The sequence below is a fragment of the Medicago sativa genome, chromosome 4 (genome assembly GCF_051527215.1).
Source record: "Medicago sativa cultivar Bolivia chromosome 4, Bolivia_mono, whole genome shotgun sequence".
NCBI lineage: Eukaryota > Viridiplantae > Streptophyta > Magnoliopsida > Fabales > Fabaceae > Medicago > Medicago sativa.
The window spans coordinates 65,911,493-65,930,778 of NC_140752.1; the positions used below are offsets into that span (position 1 = coordinate 65,911,493).

At 37.9% G+C, this 19,286-nt stretch overlaps 1 protein-coding gene across 1 annotated transcript; it reads right to left on the minus strand.

Moving 5' to 3' along the window:
• Window positions 1–5,867: 5,867 nt before the first annotated feature.
• Window positions 5,868–6,362, minus strand: LOC146930848 (uncharacterized). The gene has a single exon (XM_085707610.1). It carries the CDS (start codon window positions 6,360–6,362, stop codon window positions 5,868–5,870), a length of 495 nt encoding a protein of 164 aa, XP_085563736.1.
• Window positions 6,363–19,286: the final 12,924 nt, after the last annotated feature.

The following is a 19,286-nucleotide window of genomic DNA, read 5'->3' on the forward strand; positions in this document are numbered from 1 at the left end:
GTCAACGCTTTCGTCCAAAATTGCAAGCACATGCCTTCAAACACCTTTGAAATGACCATTGCAAAATTCCACTAATCTTTTGTTGTGTTTTTGAATCCAATAGACAGCTTTTGCAGTGATGATTCTTCAATCCTTGAATCTTTGCAAATCCAGTTGATCTTCAGCTTCTGGTAAAATGACTTCTGATGAGGCAACTTATGATAATGTAGCTTCTGATGATGACGTAACACTTTAGGACTTCCAGTCTTCATGAGCACTAGTCTTCAGGAGCGTTTTTCTTCAGGAGCGTTATTCTCTCTTCAGGAGCAGCTAGACTTCAGGAGCGCTTTCCATCTTCAGGAGCAGCTATTCTCTCTTCAGGAGCGCTTTCCATATTCAGGAGCGTATTGCCTTCAGAAGCGTCTAAGCTTCAATTTCATTGATTTCTTTTGCTCTTTATTTGCTCATTCAAAACCAATAAATAATGTAACTTTTTAACTATGGTCCTGTACACTTGAACAAATATTAGTTAGTCCAATTTACAATTTTTAATACCTTGTTATCATCAAAACTCTTTAAGTTTCATTGTTAAACACATTTTGTTCAACAAATTATTCTAAGACGGAGGAAGTACTTTTTAAAAATTGAAAAAATATTTTTCAATGCAAACCTGTTTTTGCCTTTTACTTTTACTCCTTTAACCAATATTCCGACAACACCGTTTAGCAAGACCTTTTGCTGGAAATAAAAGGTTGGAATTTTGTTTATTTTTCAGCAAAGTGTAAAAAAACAGATGGACCCCAAAGGTCGAACACAAGTCTTTATTTTTTTATTTTTAAAGAACGAACACAAGTCTTTATATTGAGTTATATATTGCACTATCACCACATTAGGTTACATATAAATATAGAGAAATGATTCATGTAGATCATATTTAACAACCTACAACGTATCTATGTACAATATTGTGCAATATATAACTCTTTTTTTCAAGCTTTGAGTCACCCTTCAAAACAGACAGATGAGATCTCGAAACAAAATAGGGGATTCTAATTTTTAATTGGGAAGATCACAAGTTAATGAACCTAAAAATGAAAATTTTGTCTAGAAAATTATGCCAATTTATTCTTATAAAGATTGAAAATTAATGTTTTGTAATAAATATTTATCATTTATGGAATCTTTAACATGTGATATAAAGGCACAAGTTAGCATTACCATTTTTAATTAGATAAACGGTTTAAGATTTGTACCAACTGCCTTAATACATGTACAATTTTTTATATTATAAAGAACGTGTAATATTGCCCAGTTAATCAGTTTAATCCTATTCAGTTTAATCTTATTTAGTCATGAGGTTTGATAGAAATCTAGCAAGTGTACCAAAAACTATCGAAGTAGTAATAAATATCGATCCACAAGGACTGTGTTAATTTCAATTCTAGCAAGCGCGTTATACGTTAGGATGTGTAAAGTTTGTATTTGGTTGCTCTAGGCAGAAAAGTTTGGTTTTATAGACTTAATTAAAATAGAAAAAGTGCGAGAGAAAATTATATTGAGATGAATGGTTAAGCCGGTGAATCCGCTATTGCTCTATATGAAAAGTCTACCTCTCTCTACTCTCAATTACTACTCAATTTTTACGATAAATTAACTAAGTGATTTTGATCAATCTCTTGACTCAAAACCCTTTCCTAAGTTATAACCCTATTAATCTCTTAATTTGATTGAATAACCGCGGAAGCAATATTGGTACGTTAATTCATGTATCATAACTCTCAATTTCCTATCTCTAGGTTCCTAGTGTTGAGTTAAACAAAATTACTATTTTAGGATTAAAAGCTAGGGCTAGTAGTCATTCAATTCCTAAGATCAAATCATGTGATTGCAAGAAGCTAGGGCTAGTAGTCATACAAAACAATAACATGAAAAGCAATAAACACAAGTAATTCTGAATAAAAACTGAATAGCATTGATTATAGAGAGAGTTCAACTACAAAATCATATATTACAAAAGTTTCATCATGGCTTAACCAAACTAAAGGTTTAGCTACTCATAACTAAACAATCATAAGCAATAACAAGAGAAAACATACATAAATCTAACCAACGGAGTGTTGGTATGAGATTCAGGGCGTGTTCCTTGGCTCCTGCCGTCCTCAGTGCTCAAAATCACAATAATAATCAGTACCCTAACCCTTGCTAGTAGCTGGATATTTATAGAAAGAATTTAGGGTTTCAGAAAAAGCCCATCATCGTGCCACGTTACGGGCTGGTCGTGGCACGATGGCTCATTAATCCTACGTGGCAGCAGACAAAATCAACCATCGTGGCACGTTGCATATTGCTTCGTGCCATGAAATTTCCAGAGATGCATCTTTGTCCCACGCTTCATCAAACGTGCCACGAAAGAGATAAACGTGGCACGATGCTTTGTACTTAGGCAAAATTTCCTTGTTTTCTCCATATTTCTTCTTTTGAGCTCTTGTTCCTGTTTTGGCTTGATTTCACCATGAATTCATTGCAGCTGACTCTCTAAATGCTATAATAAAGACATAAATATGACTAAAAACTAATGTTGATGCACCGTCATCACAACCCCAAACTTAAACCATTCCTTGTCCTCAAGGAATCAAATTTGCAAATGGAAAAATTGCAGTGAGATAACAACTTACCAACCAATGATATGCTTAAAAAGTTCACTCCTTTCCGGTGTAATGATGTACCGGATGCCTAGCTCTTACCTCCAAATCCACAACTCCACGCAATTGTTTGAATAGGGTCACACAATCATCATGCAGGTCTGCTGTATTACCATAAGCTTGAAAAATTTCTAAACTGTCAATCAAAGTCAGAGTCAAGTACACACTTTTAAGGTCTTTCAGGGTTATAACAGGGCTTAGGTGAAAGGTGGATATATTTGGGAAGTAGTGTTATAAAATAATGAAGTTAAGCTCATACTACTTGGGTATCTTTGGTAACATCACAGAAAACCAATCTCCTTCCTTTCAAATTTAACACAAAAGTACTAGAGAACTTATTCTTTTGAGACATGTAAACATTATTGGTCTCATACACAAGATTCTTTTCTTTTCATCATTTCATTTTTTTTCTGCACATTTTAAAGTGCTTTTTGCTTTGTTTTTCAAGAGATAAAAATTTAGAAATTTTTCTTCTCTTGGTTCTCTAGTACCCCCACCCCAAACTTAGTAAGTTGCTAATTCCAGAAGCAACCCCAAACTTGAACATTTCACACAACCTAAAGAGCTTACTTCCAACAAATAATTGGGACATTCATTCCTAAGGCCCTCTAGGTTTGTAACATGGCTCGTCACCGAACAAAAAGGATCGATACCTAATGGCTCAAATTGGCTTTACAAAGGGTAAATAATGCATAAATCAAGGTAGGCTCAAAAAGGCTCAAGGTACCAAGCACTTTACCTTAGTGTGTACAAAACAAGACCAATCAACAAATAGAGAAATATCGCAAGTTCTAGAAACAGCAGTTGCATGGAACACTCATATATGTAAAATTGGAAAAATAAAAATTTGGCTATGGACCTTACAAGTTGAGATATCTGGGAGTTGTGGCTACCTATTTCCTTTGCCGAACATTTCCCTTTGAATCACGTAGGCATCATCCTCCTTGAACTCTTTGGCATATCATTGGTATAGCACTGTTATGAGACTGATAAATTTCCACAAACAAACAGATTCATTAATAATAAACAAAGGAAAGCATTACAAACGGGGGGCAATAAAGTTAAACACGGGGCACACCAACATAATTGTTCAAACGGAATAAAAAAGTACATCAAAATAAAGAAACAAAATATAGAAAGCTGAAAATAAAATTGGACTCCAAGTCCATCACTGCTCATCCTCATAAGTGGCCTCCGGATCACCCTGCAAGCCAGCATAAAACTCATTCACGCTCTGATCACTGGCTTCCTTCCCCCGAGCGAAGTCGAATCGAAGACGACCCTCTCTCTCACCAGCATGTCTCCTCTGCTCCACAAAGTAGTCCTCCATGTTGGCCTCAGTGCCAAACCTATCAAAAGCATTGCTCTGAAGGGACCTCTGACGGTGCTGATCAGCAGCAAGAGAAAGCTCCGCTCCAAAGTAAGGACTGTCCACATACAGCTGTGATGATGTATCCTGAGCCCGGCAAGCCATACCTCCTAAGTAATCAAGCATCATCGGGTGTAGTGGTGGGTATTGAGGCGCATCCTCCTGCATAGGTTGTGCCTGAGATGGTCCTCCACGCTCTCGCTGAATCGGTGGTCCTTCACGACCCTTCTTCTTCTCGAACTTCACCATGGCGGTATCATCAATAGCTCCCTTCGACTTAAGCATAATGTCTCCAAGCTCCTCCGGGACACCTTCCTTCTTACACAAAGCATTAATCAAGCAAACATACCCCAAATGCACCGAAGTCCCGCAATTTGCCATTTCCTTAAGACTCAAATTGATCAGTCGCCCAACATTTATCCCATAGCCAAAGATAATGGCCTCCAGAATATACAGCCTCTCCATAGGCAACTCAGATGTAGCAGAAACACTTTCTAAGGTAGAATGAATGAATGAAGCCCAAGCTTTGTATTGTGGCTTGAGGTCCACCACATCCATCCTAGTAGGAAACCCAGTAGCTCTGGACCTAACATAATCAACACCCTCTTCGCCAATTTCCTGTAAGATTTGCTGAAGCACATCATCAAAAGGAAAATTATTCGAGCTCTTTGATCTCCTCATTTCCACGTGACACTGTCTTGGAGGCTTTAGCCCTAGAAATGCATTGATGGCTCTAGGGCTGTAATCAACCTGCTTCCCATGGACATAAACCACATTATCCTTATCTCCAAATGCATTAGTAAAGAACTCAAGAGCAATGGTGCGATTGCTTTCTTTTTCAACCATGTCGTTCAATTTCTTCCACCCAAGCGTCCTTATAGTTGTTTCAAATTGAGGGTACCTCTGAAGATTGAAGAAATCAAACTTCCTTTCACCAGAAAACTTAAACCCCTTCATCTTTTCAAACCTCTCTGCATGCTCGTCATCCTCAAATTTCTCATAGTTGGGTTCAAGTGGTGGTTGGGTTGATTGGGTGTTGTGGGTTGTTCTGGAGCGTTTGTTGGATGCTGAGGCCATTTGTGGAGTTAGGTTAGATGGTTTGGATGTTTTGGGATTGAGGAAGATGAAGATTCGGGGTTAGGGTTTGTGAAATAAGGGTTAAGTTGAATTTATGGAAAAAGGTTAAAGATTTTGTGTTGTTGATTGGTTAAGATGTTTGTGAGGGAGATGGAGATGATTATATGTTGGTTAGGGGCGAATTTTTAAGGTTGAAGATGAGTGAGACGAAAATTGGGCAGAGTTTTGGTAGGGAATATGAAAATGGTGAAAAGTTTGTGAAATAGGTATATATAGAAAAAGGTCCATCGTGCCACATTACGTGGTTATCGTGCCACGAAGCTAATTGTAACGGTCAAAATTTTTTAAAACTTCCCACTCACGTGCCACGATGCAAGAAACGTGGCACGATCCTAGTTCTGGGTAGCTTCGTGCCACGATCATAGAACCATCGTGCCACATTCATAGTTCTTCCAGCAAACGTGCCACGTTTTGAGAGGGTTCGTGCCACGAAAATTCCAGTGGCGAACCTTGTTGAAGCAATTCTCAAAACGTGCCACGATGAAGAACCATTGTGCCACGTTGGTCTAGACTTAGAAATTTTTTTCTTTTTCAGCTTTCTAAAAAAAAATATTTTTGCTGTTTTTGTTTTATGAAAATACATTAAATAAATATAGACAATACCTGAGCGGATCTAAATCTGATGGGTTGCCTCCCATCCAGTGTTTCTTTACCGTCACTAGCTTGACTTATGATGACCCCTAAGGATCGTTCAACACCACTCCCGCTCTATTCTTTGGGAGTTCACCTCCAAGGTACGGTTTCAGCCTTTGTGCATTAACCTTGAAAGTTTTTTGTTCACCAGGCTTACTCAGCTCCACAGCTCCATAGGGAGTCATGTCTACAATCACGAATGGTCCGGACCACTTGGATTTTAACTTCCCGGGAAATAACTTCAACCTAGAATTAAACAGCAAAACAAGCTGTCCAATATAAAATTCTCTCCTCACCAACCCCTTGTCATGATACCTCTTAGTTCTCTCTTTGTAAATTACGGCGTTCTCGTACGCACGCAATCTCATTTCCTCTAGCTCATTAAATTTTAATAGCCTTTTCTTTCCAGCTAAAGTTTGATCAAAATTTAGGGCTTTGATAGCCCAATAAGCTTTATGTTCCAATTCAACTGGGAGATGACGAGCCTTTCCATAAACCAACTGATAAGGGGACATTCCAAGGTGCGTCTTAAAGAGCGTCATCTAACTTCCTAGACCAATCCTTCCTAGAAGACGCTACAGTTTTCTCCAAAATTTGTTTCAACTGACGGTTTGAAACCTCCGCTTGACCACTAGTTTGAGGATGATAGGGAGTTGCAACTTTATGTTTGATGTTAAACTTTTTAAGCACAGTTCTAAGAAGATTGTTGCAAAAGTGCTTCCCCCCATCACTAATCAAAACTCTAGGGGTTCCAAACCTAGTGAAAATATTCTTCTTCAAGAAATTAACCACAGTTTTAGCATCATTAGCAACACATGGTATCGCTTCAACCCACTTGGTAACATAGTCAACACACACAAGTATATGGAGATAAGAGTAAGAGGAGGGAAATGGTCCCATAAAATCTATGCCCCAATGTAGACCATGATTTTCGGGTGTCAATCCATTGATTGGTTTTGAACCCTCAATCGTTTGGACTTTCTCGATTTTTTGTGGGAAGGGAAAATGAGTTAAACCCTTATTTGGATCCGAGGGTTGGTTACGATTAGGGAAGGTGTTAGGCACCCGCATCGTCCACGGTACTCCGTGGGAACCTCTTTCTAACTTTATTTTTATTTTGAAAATTTATTGCTTAAAGTTTAAGTAAAAGAATGGAGGGAGAAGAAGTAGGAGTTTTTGTTATTTTTATTTGATCGATTTGGAAGGAATAAACCCTTGCCTACGTACCCTTAAAAGGGATCAAAACCGCCGTAGTTCATTCTCAAAATATTTTTTTGTGGGTTAGGTTGATTTTAATTATTTTTGAAAATGATATTTAGAAGGGGATTGAGGGGCCTCAAGGCTCTAGAAATAAAATAGAAGTGAGGTTGTTTCATTTTATTTAAGAAATTTAGTCTAAGTTTAATTAAGATTCATTAGAAATTTGATTAAGAAAATAAAAAGAAAAACAACTTGGATTTGGATCCAAGGTTTGTTAAGAAAATATTTGACTTTTGCTTATTTGATTTTTGAGATAAAAAGGTTTTTCTAACGGTAAAACTAGTGTGACGATGTGAAAAGTAAAGCGAGGTAAAAGCGATAAGTAAAGTGATATGGTGTCGGTGCAAGTGTCGGTGCTTGTGTTACCTACATTATTACAAAAATCCTAGATACATTCTATGGCCTGTTTGCCAAGCTACAAACCAATGGTAAAAATATACATCCATTTCCTAGTTATACACACTAAAATCAATGACAATAATAAAATGGATGATGCATGCAATAATTATAAACAAAAAACAAGAGATAAAATATACCACAATTAATATCAAGACAAGCATATTAAAAAGGAACAATACGAGAAAAGCAATAAAAATGAACAACCAAGTAACAAGTAAAATTAAAGTGTTTAAAAATGCAAGGAATAAAATTTTAGGAGCAATTAGTGTACTAAAACTGAAAACAGTGGTGCAAATATTAAAACAGTAGAAAACAATTGAACAGAATTAGGCCTAATGCCTAAAATAGTTGGGCTCAGGCTGGGCAGTTCTGGACCATTAGATGAATCAAGAGGTCCAGAACTGAATCCAGAAGAAGTCATCACAGCTACAAAAATCAAAAATCACAAGGGTTAAAAACAAGCAACACAAGGACCTTCAGATCGTAGATCTGATGATTAAAAGCCAAGGTGCATCAAAACACATAAAGGCAGGAGCACACAGGGACAAACAGAGGTATATAAACCTACTAACACACAAATTGTTCATTTTAACCCTAATCTCTCTAACCCTCAGCCGCTCTATTCTCCCTTCTCTCCATCGTTCTCCCCTTCTTTAATTTTTCAAATATTCAAACGTATATACTCAAACACACACAGACAGATTCAAAATAACACTCCCTTCTTCCAAACCGTTCCTTCTTCCTTTCACTTTTCAAACATAATTAACATAAAAGCAACACATATCCAGACTTACTTTCAAAAAACAAGTTCACAAACAACAAAAACATACAGAACAGTCACGTCTGGATCAGAGAAGAAAATATACACATGAAAGTTGAAGATGAAATCGAGATCAGAAAGGTGAAATTCAAGTTTGGAAGTACCGATCTGGATTTTAAAAGTTGATTTCAACGTTTAACATACAGCACAAATTACAAATCAACAGAAGATACAAACAACATATCGATCCAAAAAAGGGAGGTGATGATACCTTGGGGCTAGATCGGAGAAAATAGAACAGAAAACGTGAGGATAACTTTGATCCGAGCTTGCTGTGAGTTCCTTCTTACTTCTCTTTGATCCGGGCGTAGATTCTTCCGTTTGAGTGCTTGCAAGTTTAGATCCGGTTCGTCATCGCCGTTTTGTGTTGTTAGCAGTCCAATTTGAACTCGTTATCAGGGAGTCTCGAATTCTGTGTATGAATCGGTGAATACGTTGTCTGTGATGATTGTTGTTATATGTTGAAGGAAATCGGAAACTAGATGTTAATATTGCTGGATTTTGGTTGATGAATGTTCTTCATGTGTTCATGAAGTTCATATCATTGTTTTTGATTTTTGGTGTATTTGATTTAAGAAAGATAGAAAGAGAAAGTGGAATTGTGTTTGTAATGATTGGACTTGTGGCTGCCAATTCTGACCAGTGAAAAGTCCCCTGAACAGTGTCATAAATGACACTATTTATACTGGATTTTTAGGGTTTAGACTGATGAGAGCTAATGTCAAAAATACCCCTCAAGTGGGTCTGATAAGAGTGCCAGCACAACAAAAGAAGATTGGGGACCAAGTTTCTAACAAGACCAATACCAGACTGACACCTGGACCAAAACTGACTAAAAGGACTAAAAAGAAAAATGAATGAAATTATAAAAAAAAGGAAAAAACGTGATATATATATTGAAAACTTGGAATAATAATAAAAAGATAAATAAACTAATAATAATAATTGATGATCACTAAAATGATTAATAATAAAAAAATAAAATATAACGTAATATAAAATAAAATAAAAAAGAAAAGTCACTTTCGATAAATGAGGTATTTTAAAATACATCTCTGCCGAAGTTTCGACTAAAACGGTTAAAAAACAATGGCATTTTAAAAGTGCAAGTAAAAACTTTCGAAATGGTTTAAACCTACAGATAAAAGGAAATTTAATTAAACAAAGTCTAAAAGAAATGAATAAAAAACTTCAAAAATTGTTAATGCCTAAAAAAATACGAGATAAAGAGATTTTAAAATGATTAAATGATGACTAAACAAAGGATTTAATTGGTTAAAGCGAAAAAAAAGATTTTGAGCTGTTAAAAAAAACGATTAAAAAAAACTTTTAACTGGTCCAAAATTGGGGTATGACACCCAACAATCAAAAGGTTCAACCTCAATGATTCCAGTTAGGGGCATTTCATTCCTCTTTGAGATACTACCTGTTCTTTGGCATTCATCACACTTCTTTACGAACTCTTGGCAATCCTTGAAGAGAGTGGGCCACCAGAAGCCACTTTGCAAGATTTTTGCAGCGGTTCTTTCACCACTATGGTGGCCCCCATAAGCTGAGCTATGGCAGTGCTACATGATACTATTAACTTCCGTACCTGCAACACAACGTCTAATCAAACCATCAGTACTTACCTTGAATAAATAAGGATCATCCCACAAATAGTGGTTTGCATCCTTGAAAAACTTTTCCCTCTGGTGCTGCTCCATGTCATCCGGAATTATGTTACCGGCCTTAAAATTCGCCATGTCGGCAAACCAAGGCCTTTCTTCAACAGTCATCAGCTTTTCATCCGGGAATTCGGCCGTTATGGCCTTCTCTTTCTTTGTCACCTCCTCATTTTCCAACCTTGAGAGGTGATCAGCTACCACATTCTCGACTCCTTTCTTGTCACGAATTTCCAGGTCAAATTCTTGTAATAAAAGGATCCACCTCAACAGCCGAGGCTTCGAATCCCCTTTCGTCAAGAGATATTTAAGGGTTGCATGATCTATAAAAACAATGACTTTGGAGCCTATTAGATAAGAACGAAATTTCTCCAATGCAAATATTACTGCAAGCAATTCCTTTTCAGTAGTGGAATAGTTAACTTGATTTTCATTTAAAACCTTGCTTGCATAGTAAATTGCATGAAAAAATTTGTTCTTTCGTTGGCCTAGGACTGCACCAATGGCATAATCACTTGCGTCACACATAAGTTCAAAAGGTAAATCCCAATCGGGTGCAATGATTATTGGTGCAGTCACCAACTTGGTTTTAATCAAAGAAAAAGCATTTAAACATTCAGAATCAAAATCAAAATCATTTTCTTTGACCAAGAGGTTACAAAGGGGCTTAGAAATTTTTGAAAAATCTTTTATAAAACGCCGATAGAAACCGGCATGCCCCAAGAAACTCCTAACTCCTTTAACATTAACAGGTGGGGGAGGTATCTCTATAACCTCTATCTTTGCTTGATCCACTTCTATGCCTTTAGCACTTATTTTATGCCCCAAAACTATACCTTCAGTAACCTTTTTTTTTTTGCTAAGCAGAGAGAAAGACAGACATCAGGAGGCTACACCGACATCCCAACTAGGTGGGCACCCCGGGAAGCCTCCGTCCTATGCCGGTCTAACTCTAAAAATTTTATTAAAAAAAGGGGAAAAAATATACAAGGAGAGGGGGGACTAGGCCAAAACCCTCAAAAAAAAAAACAAAAGAAAACATAAAAAAACGACTACTAAAATCTATAATTGGGCAAGCCAATTCTGTCTCGAAAGAAATCCATATGCAACTCGCTGAAAGCCGGTCTAACCAAACAAAATCTTGAACATTTCAATATGCATAAAAAATTCATTTGCGGTTTGGAGAAGCTCCCCTAGAACGGGTGTTATAAGGCGGCTTCCCATCAAGAAGTTCTTTACGCATTATTTGTCGTTGCTTCTTTGTCAAGGCCATTATTGTAGGATCCTCAGCCGCTTTTTTATCATATTCCTTGATACGATGCCAAAGGTCTAGATCTTGTTGAAGTCTTAGAGGGACTTGTTGGACAGGAACAACACCATGAGGGGCGCTCCCTATCAAATTAACATCAGTTTCTATGGTTGCTGAAGAGGTAGCCATTGTGGAGCTGACTGTGTCTGAAGGAACAGTGACTGGATGTTCTGAGGTCTGAGCTGTAACATCATTTATTTCAACATTTGTTTCCTCCCTTTCAGCTGTAACATCATTTGTTTCAACAGTTGGAATTCCTTGATTATGTACCGAACGTTCCTGCTCCAGAGTATCTTGTAACTGCAATTGTGTTGTTGATGCATGTGCGACCTCAATAGATTCCTCTTGAGTTTCAGTAACCATAAAATGACACTTTTCCCAATTTAAAACAAGGTTCGTTTCGGTGCATCTTTTAAGTACAACATTTAAGTGAAACAAGCATTGATCAAAAGACTTACCAAACACAGAAAAGTCGTCCATTAATACCTCAGTGTTCTTCTCTATCATGTCAGAGAAGATGGAGAGCATACACCGTTGAAATGTCGCCGGCGCATTACACAACCTTAAGGGCATCCTCCTATAAGCAAATATACCAAAAGGACAAGTGAAGGCAGTCTTTTCTTGATCTTCCGGAGTCAACGCAATCTGATTATACCCTGAATACCCATCCAAGAAACAGCAAAAGGCTTGGCCAGCCAATCTCTCTAGCATTTGATCCATGAATGGTAATGGAAAGTGATCTTTCCTTGTTGCGGAATTCAGCCTCCGGTAATCTATACTGTTATACCCTAATTTTGGACCTAAAAATACTAATCCAATTCTTCTTTTCTTGTATTACAAGCTATCTGAACTGTCTATAATCACTCACATCTTTCTCTGCATTTTATTTCAATGTTATTTGCAAAATTCACATGCAAGGGTATTTTAGTCATTTCCTAGGACAAAACCTCTTTCAATCATTAAAAATTTGTTTGAGTCCTTTCAAGGAGTTTGAATAAGTCTCTATTTCATTCTATGTCAAAATCCATTTTAAAAATTGCATTTGAAGTCATTTTGAGTCAGTTTTGCCCCTAGGGGCATTTTAGTCTTTTCATGTGTTAAAGCACTGTTTAAATTCTAAAGGTTGTCTCTGAGTCTTTTAATTTTGTCTGTAAGCTCTTGCTTTAATTCCCTGTTAAAAATCCATTTTAAAATTTGCATCTGAGTCATTTTCAGTCGTTTTAGCCCCAGGGGCGTTTTGGTCATTTCACACGAAATTTCGGCAGAGAGAGGTTACTTTAAAGTACCTCATTTAGGCCATTGGTTCATTTTAGTCCGTTTTGTCAGTTTTAATTGTTTCACTTTACGTTTAGTCAATTTTACCAATTTTAAATTCAATTTTATTTTATTTTTTGCACTTTAGTCCTCTAATTCCTAAAATTTGCACATTGGTCCTTCTCACTTTTATTTTTTTTAAAAAAAGTCCTTTAATTTTTGATAATTGCATTACAGTCCTTGGAGTCTTTTTGTTTGTAATTTTGGTCTTTTTTTTCCTTCGGTCCTTTTAAACATTTTCAAAATTACAATTAGGTCTTTTGTCCAAATTTGCAGTCTGGTCCTTTTCTTAAATTACAGGGCAGTCCTTCAAAGTTTCAAAATTGCACAAAAGGCCCAAGTCCAAAATACAGCAAGGAACGAGTTAGTTACAGGTTCAGGACACATGGCACTTTCTCAATGGACTTCAAACACACATGGCAGGATATAAATAGCACACAGTGTCAGAGAGAGCCACAGAATTAACGCCACATCACAAACACAATTCCACATTCTCTTTCCAAAATCAAAGATCAAAATCCAGAATTCTCCAGAAAGTTCAAGAACACATAAACCCTAAACCGTTTCAATTGAACAAAAATTCAACAGATCAGTGTGATTCTCAGTGATTTCTTGCGAAAGTCATCATCATCGAATCGAATGCTCTGCAATTCAAGCTTGGATTTATCACGAAGGTGACAAATTCAAACGATCACAGAACTGTAATAGCAAGAAGAAGAGGGATCGAAAATTCGAATTAGAGAAGACGAAGAAGAATTTCACCAGTTCAATAACAACGAAGCACTTACCAGAAAATTCAGAGAGGATCTACGAAGATTCCTTTCGTCTTCTCACTCGAACGTTCAGGTATGACCAAAAACCTTCTCGTTTTTCATTAAAGATCATCATCGAAGGCTCAGAACACAAATTAAACGGTGAATTGAAGTGGAATCTTCAAAAAAATGCAATAAGAGTTCGAAACGAAACCCTAAACGAAGAAATCATGAAGATTCACCGTTTAATTTCTTAATCAGAGTTTAGATTCATCATCAGTGTAGAAAACGAAGCAAGTTAGGGTTTCGTATCAAAAGTTTTGAAGAAGTTCCAAAAAGCCAAAACCGTAAAGTTTAAACGTAGATCTAGGTCGATCCATTAAGATCTGAAGAAAACGAATGCCATTTCTGGACTTAGGACGAAGAGGACGACCTAATAGCATAAAAAATTTTAAGAAACCATGAAGTTTCAGCTCCGACGTGGCGGCGCTAACGCCAGCCACCGCGTCGGAGAGAACTCCGGTCGTCTTCTCCGGCCTGCAAGTTGCAGAGCTCAGGAGCCTTAGAGAGAGAAGGAGTGGAGGTAGAGAGAGAAAGGGAGGAAGGAAATGAATTGGACCGGTGTCCTTGGCCTTTTATAGGCGCTTGGACCGGTCTGGTTCAGGACTAGTTCGTCCTCTTCCTCTCTCCACCGTCAGATCCTGCCTTGATCCATATGGATCAATCTGACGGCTCCTGAACCTTTCCTGCGATCCAGATCCTTTGGACTTTGAATTTGGGCTTTTTGTAACGTTTTTCTTGATTCTTCTTGCTATTTCCCACGCAGTCATTGATACTTGTACCCCTGGCATGTCTAAAAATGTTTTAGAAAATCCTAGCAAAATTTATGAAGCTTTCTTAATATTTTTGTGATGATTTTGTGATGATTTTTACACTGAAAAAACTTGTTAAAAATAATAGGATAGTTTCTGGTGTTATTTCTTGAATTTCATGTCAAAATTCGTGGAAATTGGTTTAATTTTGCTTCTAATTCTTGATGTGCATTTATGATTCATGATGTGTGTTTTTTGTGAAGAATTTACCATACCTTGAATGTATTTTGTACTGGTCATGAGCATCTATGGTTTACTTGCTTGTTTTGCAAGTAATGTTGGTGAATAAGTAATGTAAAATAGGTCTAAGTTCACATTAAAATGTGAGGCTTACTATGACTCTTAGATTCTCATTTCTTTTAGACTTGGATTTCATGTTAAACCATGGGAGTTATAGGTCATAGTTAAGCCTTGCCTTGATGAGGAATTCTAGGTCTATTTTACACTACTTTTGCTTATTTCATATCCATTCTTTTCCTCCTTTTGGTTATGGTAGCTTTACTTACTTATATCCTCTTTCTATGCCTTATATTACTAACAATTTCCTCTATTGTGTTTCATACATCATGAGCATTTCACTTCCCATCTCACATCTTCTTTCTTTTATTTTTCTATCCTTTAGAATTCATGTCAAGTTTAGAATGTAAATACTTAGGAGTTTTTGTATTTTACCTTTATGCCACTTTTAATTTCTTGGCAAAGAGGCCATAAAATGTATTTAGGGTATGATGTAAAGGACAATGGACTCTAATGATGTACACCGACACAAGCACCGACACATACACACACATCACTTTGGATATAGTTAGGATATGCATGTTTAGATGTATGTTTAGGATTGTATGTTTAGATGAATGTTTAGGCTTTATACTTAGAAAAACCATTTTCCAAAAAATGTGAACAACATCACTCAAACCATTTTCCAAATAAACCTTGGGGTCCAAAACCCCATTGAATTTTCCTTTTATTTTCTTAATCAAAATCTCAATGAACTTTAATCAAACTTTGACTTCCTTTCTCAAAATAACTAATCAAACCTCACTCTTTCTTAATTCTCATGCCTTTAAGGCCTCTCAATCTCCTTTCTTCAAAATCCCATTTTTTTTAAACTTAAAATCAACCAATAAAAACAAAAACATTTTTTGAGAGAGAACTACGGTGGATTTGATCCCTTAAACGGGTACGTAGGCAAGGAACAAAAGTCCTTCAATTCAACTAAAATAAAAATTCAATCACATTCTTCTCCCTCCAATTCTTCACTTAGAATACCTTTAGGCCTAATATCATCTTTCAAAATAGCATTTAAAAATAAAGCGCGCGCGTAGAAATTAAAGACGGTTCCTATAGGATACTATAGTCGTTATGGGTGCCTAACACCTTCCCGTAGCGAAAACAACTCCCGGACCTCGATTCTCAAAGGGTTTTGCTTTCTTTTTCCCTTCCCAAGAAAAAATAAGATATCACCGGTTTAAAAGGTTCAAACGTAATCAATGTTTGACACCCGAAAACCAAGATAAAACAGCTGGCGACTTCACCGGGGATATTCGAGAGTTACGCCTAGTCTTTATTTCCACGCTTGCGCTTCTTTTTTTACTTGTTTCTTTTACTTGCTTTCCTATGTGAATAAATGTTTAATTTCTTGCAAACGTGTGGGGTGAGAATATCAAAAGTCCTGCACCCGGGCTGAGTGAACTTAGGATTTAGGAGGGATATAATCGACAATTCATTCCGGGGGTTGCCTCGTGTTTTGGATTATGCGATCAATCCCACATAGCTGAGGCATTTTGGGGGTGATGTTGTCGACGCGTGTTGTCGCGTTTAGCCACTTTGCTTCTAATTGTTCTATGACGCTATGAACCGTAGATAACCAAACCCATCCATGGCCATTTTCTAGGATGTAGTGCGGAGGCTAAACCGAGTGTTGTCTCGAATTTTAGTCGTCACGCGATACTACACTCAAGCTAGACCTTCTTACGGATAATCATGGAGCGAGTGTTTGTCTCGTGACACCGTGATATACGTCGGAGAGGTTGCAACTTGGGAACCTTTTTAGAACCCGGTTACTATTATCCTAAAGCCCTAGTTTCACCGGACGCCGTGTCCACCCATGACTCCTCGACTTTGAACTTCAACCCACCATGTTTTCTCCGAACTTGATTGAACATAATCATGCATTCATGCATACATGCATAAACTTTTTTCCATGCATTTATCGGAGGACTTAGACAAGTCATCTTTTGAACATCACAGATGTGAACACCAAGTGATACCATCTCAACTAAACTTCTAGTTTTGCTTAAAGATCTTCAAATAAAACTGTGTTTCTCCGTGATGTTCACAACCACTTTGACAAGTCTTCTGACAAAAAAAAGAGTCTTTTTGCATTTGCATATCATGCATCATATGCATCATTCATCGGTCACAAATGGCTTCCCGTGCTCATTGTCTCCTGGTTCTTCCGCCGCAGTCTGAAAGGTGGCTCGTGCTCGTAAGGTTTACCAACCAGATAGAGTTCAGCAGACAAGATGGTACAAGAGAAGAAACATGGCTAACCTTGAGGAAGAGAATGCCAGCCCCTCGGGCCAGCCCATTGAAGAGTCTAATCTGGACGAGATTTTGAGGCTTATTAAAAAGAGCGATTATAAGATTGTTGACCAGCTGCTGCAAACTCCGTCAAAGATATCCATCTTGTCTATGCTCTTGAGCTCAGAAGCTCACAGGAAAGTGTTGATGAAAGTACTGGAACAGGCCTATGTTGATCATGAAGTCTCTGTGGATCAGTTTGATGGAATAGTGGGTAACATTACTGCTTGCAATAACTTGGGGTTTGGTTACGATGAACTCCCCGAAGCAGGGAAACATCACAACTTAGCTTTGCATATCTCAGTACACTGCAAGTCTGACATGATATCCAATGTGCTGGTGGACACTAGATCATCCTTAAATGTAATGCCTGAATCTACACTGAGACAATTGAGTCATCATGGAATTACTCTGAGGGGAAGTAGCTATCTGGTTAAGGCTTTCGACGGATCTCGCAAAGATGTTCTTGGGGAAGTAGATCTACCGATTACCATTGGCCCCGAGACATTTCAAATTACTTTTCAGGTCATGGACATCAATGCTTCTTACAGTTGTCTCCTCGGAAGACCGTGGATTCACGACGCTGGGGCAGTCACTTCTACTCTGCACCAGAAGCTCAAGTTTGCGAGGAATGGTAAGATTGTCACTGTGCATGGTGAAGAAGCGTATCTAGTTAGCCAAGTGTCATCTTTCTCTTGTGTTGAAGCAGGGACCGCTGAAGGGACATCATTTCAAGGCTTGACTGTTGAAGGCGCGGAGCTTCGAAAAGCTGGTACCGCTATGGCCTCATTGAAAGACACCCAGAAGGCTGTTCAAGAAGGGCAAGCTGCTGGCTGGGGCAAAGTGATTCAGATTTTGGAAAACAAGCGTAAAGAGGGCCTTGGATTCTCCTCGACCTCAAGTGTTTCAACAGGAACTTTCTACAGTGCTGGGTTTATCAATGCTATTGCTGAAGATGCTGTTGAGAGTAGTTACGTGCCTACATTTGTTGTACCAGGGGGCACTGTGAGAAATTGGGAGGCCATTGATGTTCCTTTAGTCATGCATGCTTCCATGTAATGTGTCTTGTTGCTCATGTTTTTCTTTGTTTTCAAAATAACAATCCTTTCGCTCTGCCCAAGGCGAAAGTGATATCATTGTAAGGGCATGTTTGTTTCGGCATTGCCGTTATCAATAAAAGTTGTCGTCTTTCTCACGACTCTTTATTTTTTTACATTTTAGTGCCTTTTTCTTGGAAATAATGGTAATGCCAGAAAAAACCAAAACATCTGTATTTTCTTATTAATTTCAAAAATCTGCATGAAAAACTTTTTCTAAAAATCATCCCAATCATATTATGCAGATTGAACCACAATAAACCCGTTGAACACAGTGACCCTACGGTTCCTCCAAATTTTGAATTCCCTATATATGAAGCTGAAGATGAGGTGGATAATGAAGAGATACCGTATGAGATCACCGGACTGCTTGAGCAAGAGAAGAAGAGCCATTCAGCCTCACCAGGAAGAAATTGAGCTTATCAACCTGGGTACTGAGGAAAACAAGCGAGAGATCAAGATCGGTGATGCACTCGAGCCAGAAGTGAAAAGGAAGGTTATTCAGCTCCTCCATGATTATCCAGATGTCTTTGCATGGTCCTATGAAGATATGCCGGGTCTAGATCCCAAGATTGTGGAACATCGGATACCGACAAGACCTGAATGTCCTCCTGTCAAACAGAAATTGAGAAGGTATCGTCCAGACATGGCTCTTAAGATCAAGGCTGAAGTACAGAAGCAAATTGATGCGGGTTTCCTCATGACAGCTGAATATCCTGAGTGGATTGCCAACATCGTACCAGTACCAAAGAAAGATGGGAAAGTTCGAATGTGTGTTGATTACAGAGATCTGAACAAAGCCAGTCCAAAAGATAACTTCCCATTGCCTCATATTGATGTGCTTGTTGACAGTACCGCTCAATCCAAAGTGTTCTCCTTTATGGATGGTTTCTCTGGCTATAACCAGATACGGATGTCACCTGAGGATAGAGAAAAGATGTCCTTCATCACTCCGTGGGGAACGTTCTGTTATAAAGTGATGCCGTTTGGCTTGATAAATGCTGGTGCTACCTATCAAAGAGGTATGACAACTCTGTTTCATGATATGATTCACAAAGAGATTGAAGTATATGTTGATGATATGATTGTGAAGTCAAGTGATGAAGAGCAGCATGTGGTGTATTTGAAAAAGATGTTTGAAAGGTTGAGAAAGTACAAGCTGCGGTTGAATCCTAACAAGTGCACATTTGGTGTAAGATCTGGAAAGTTGCTAGGCTTTATTGTCAGTCAAAGAGGCATTAAAGTTGATCCAGACAAAGTCCGAGCCATCAGAGAGATGCCGGCCCCTCAAACTGAGAAGCAAGTCAGAGGTTTCCTCGGACGTCTGAATTATATTTCAAGGTTCATATCTCATATGACTACTACTTGTGGTCCAATTTTCAAATTGCTCAGAAAG

Coding starts and splice junctions, on each gene's coding strand:
- LOC146930848 (XM_085707610.1), bottom strand. CDS start 6,362: ATGACGCTCTTTAAGACGCACCTTGGAATGTCCCCTTATCAGTTGGTT.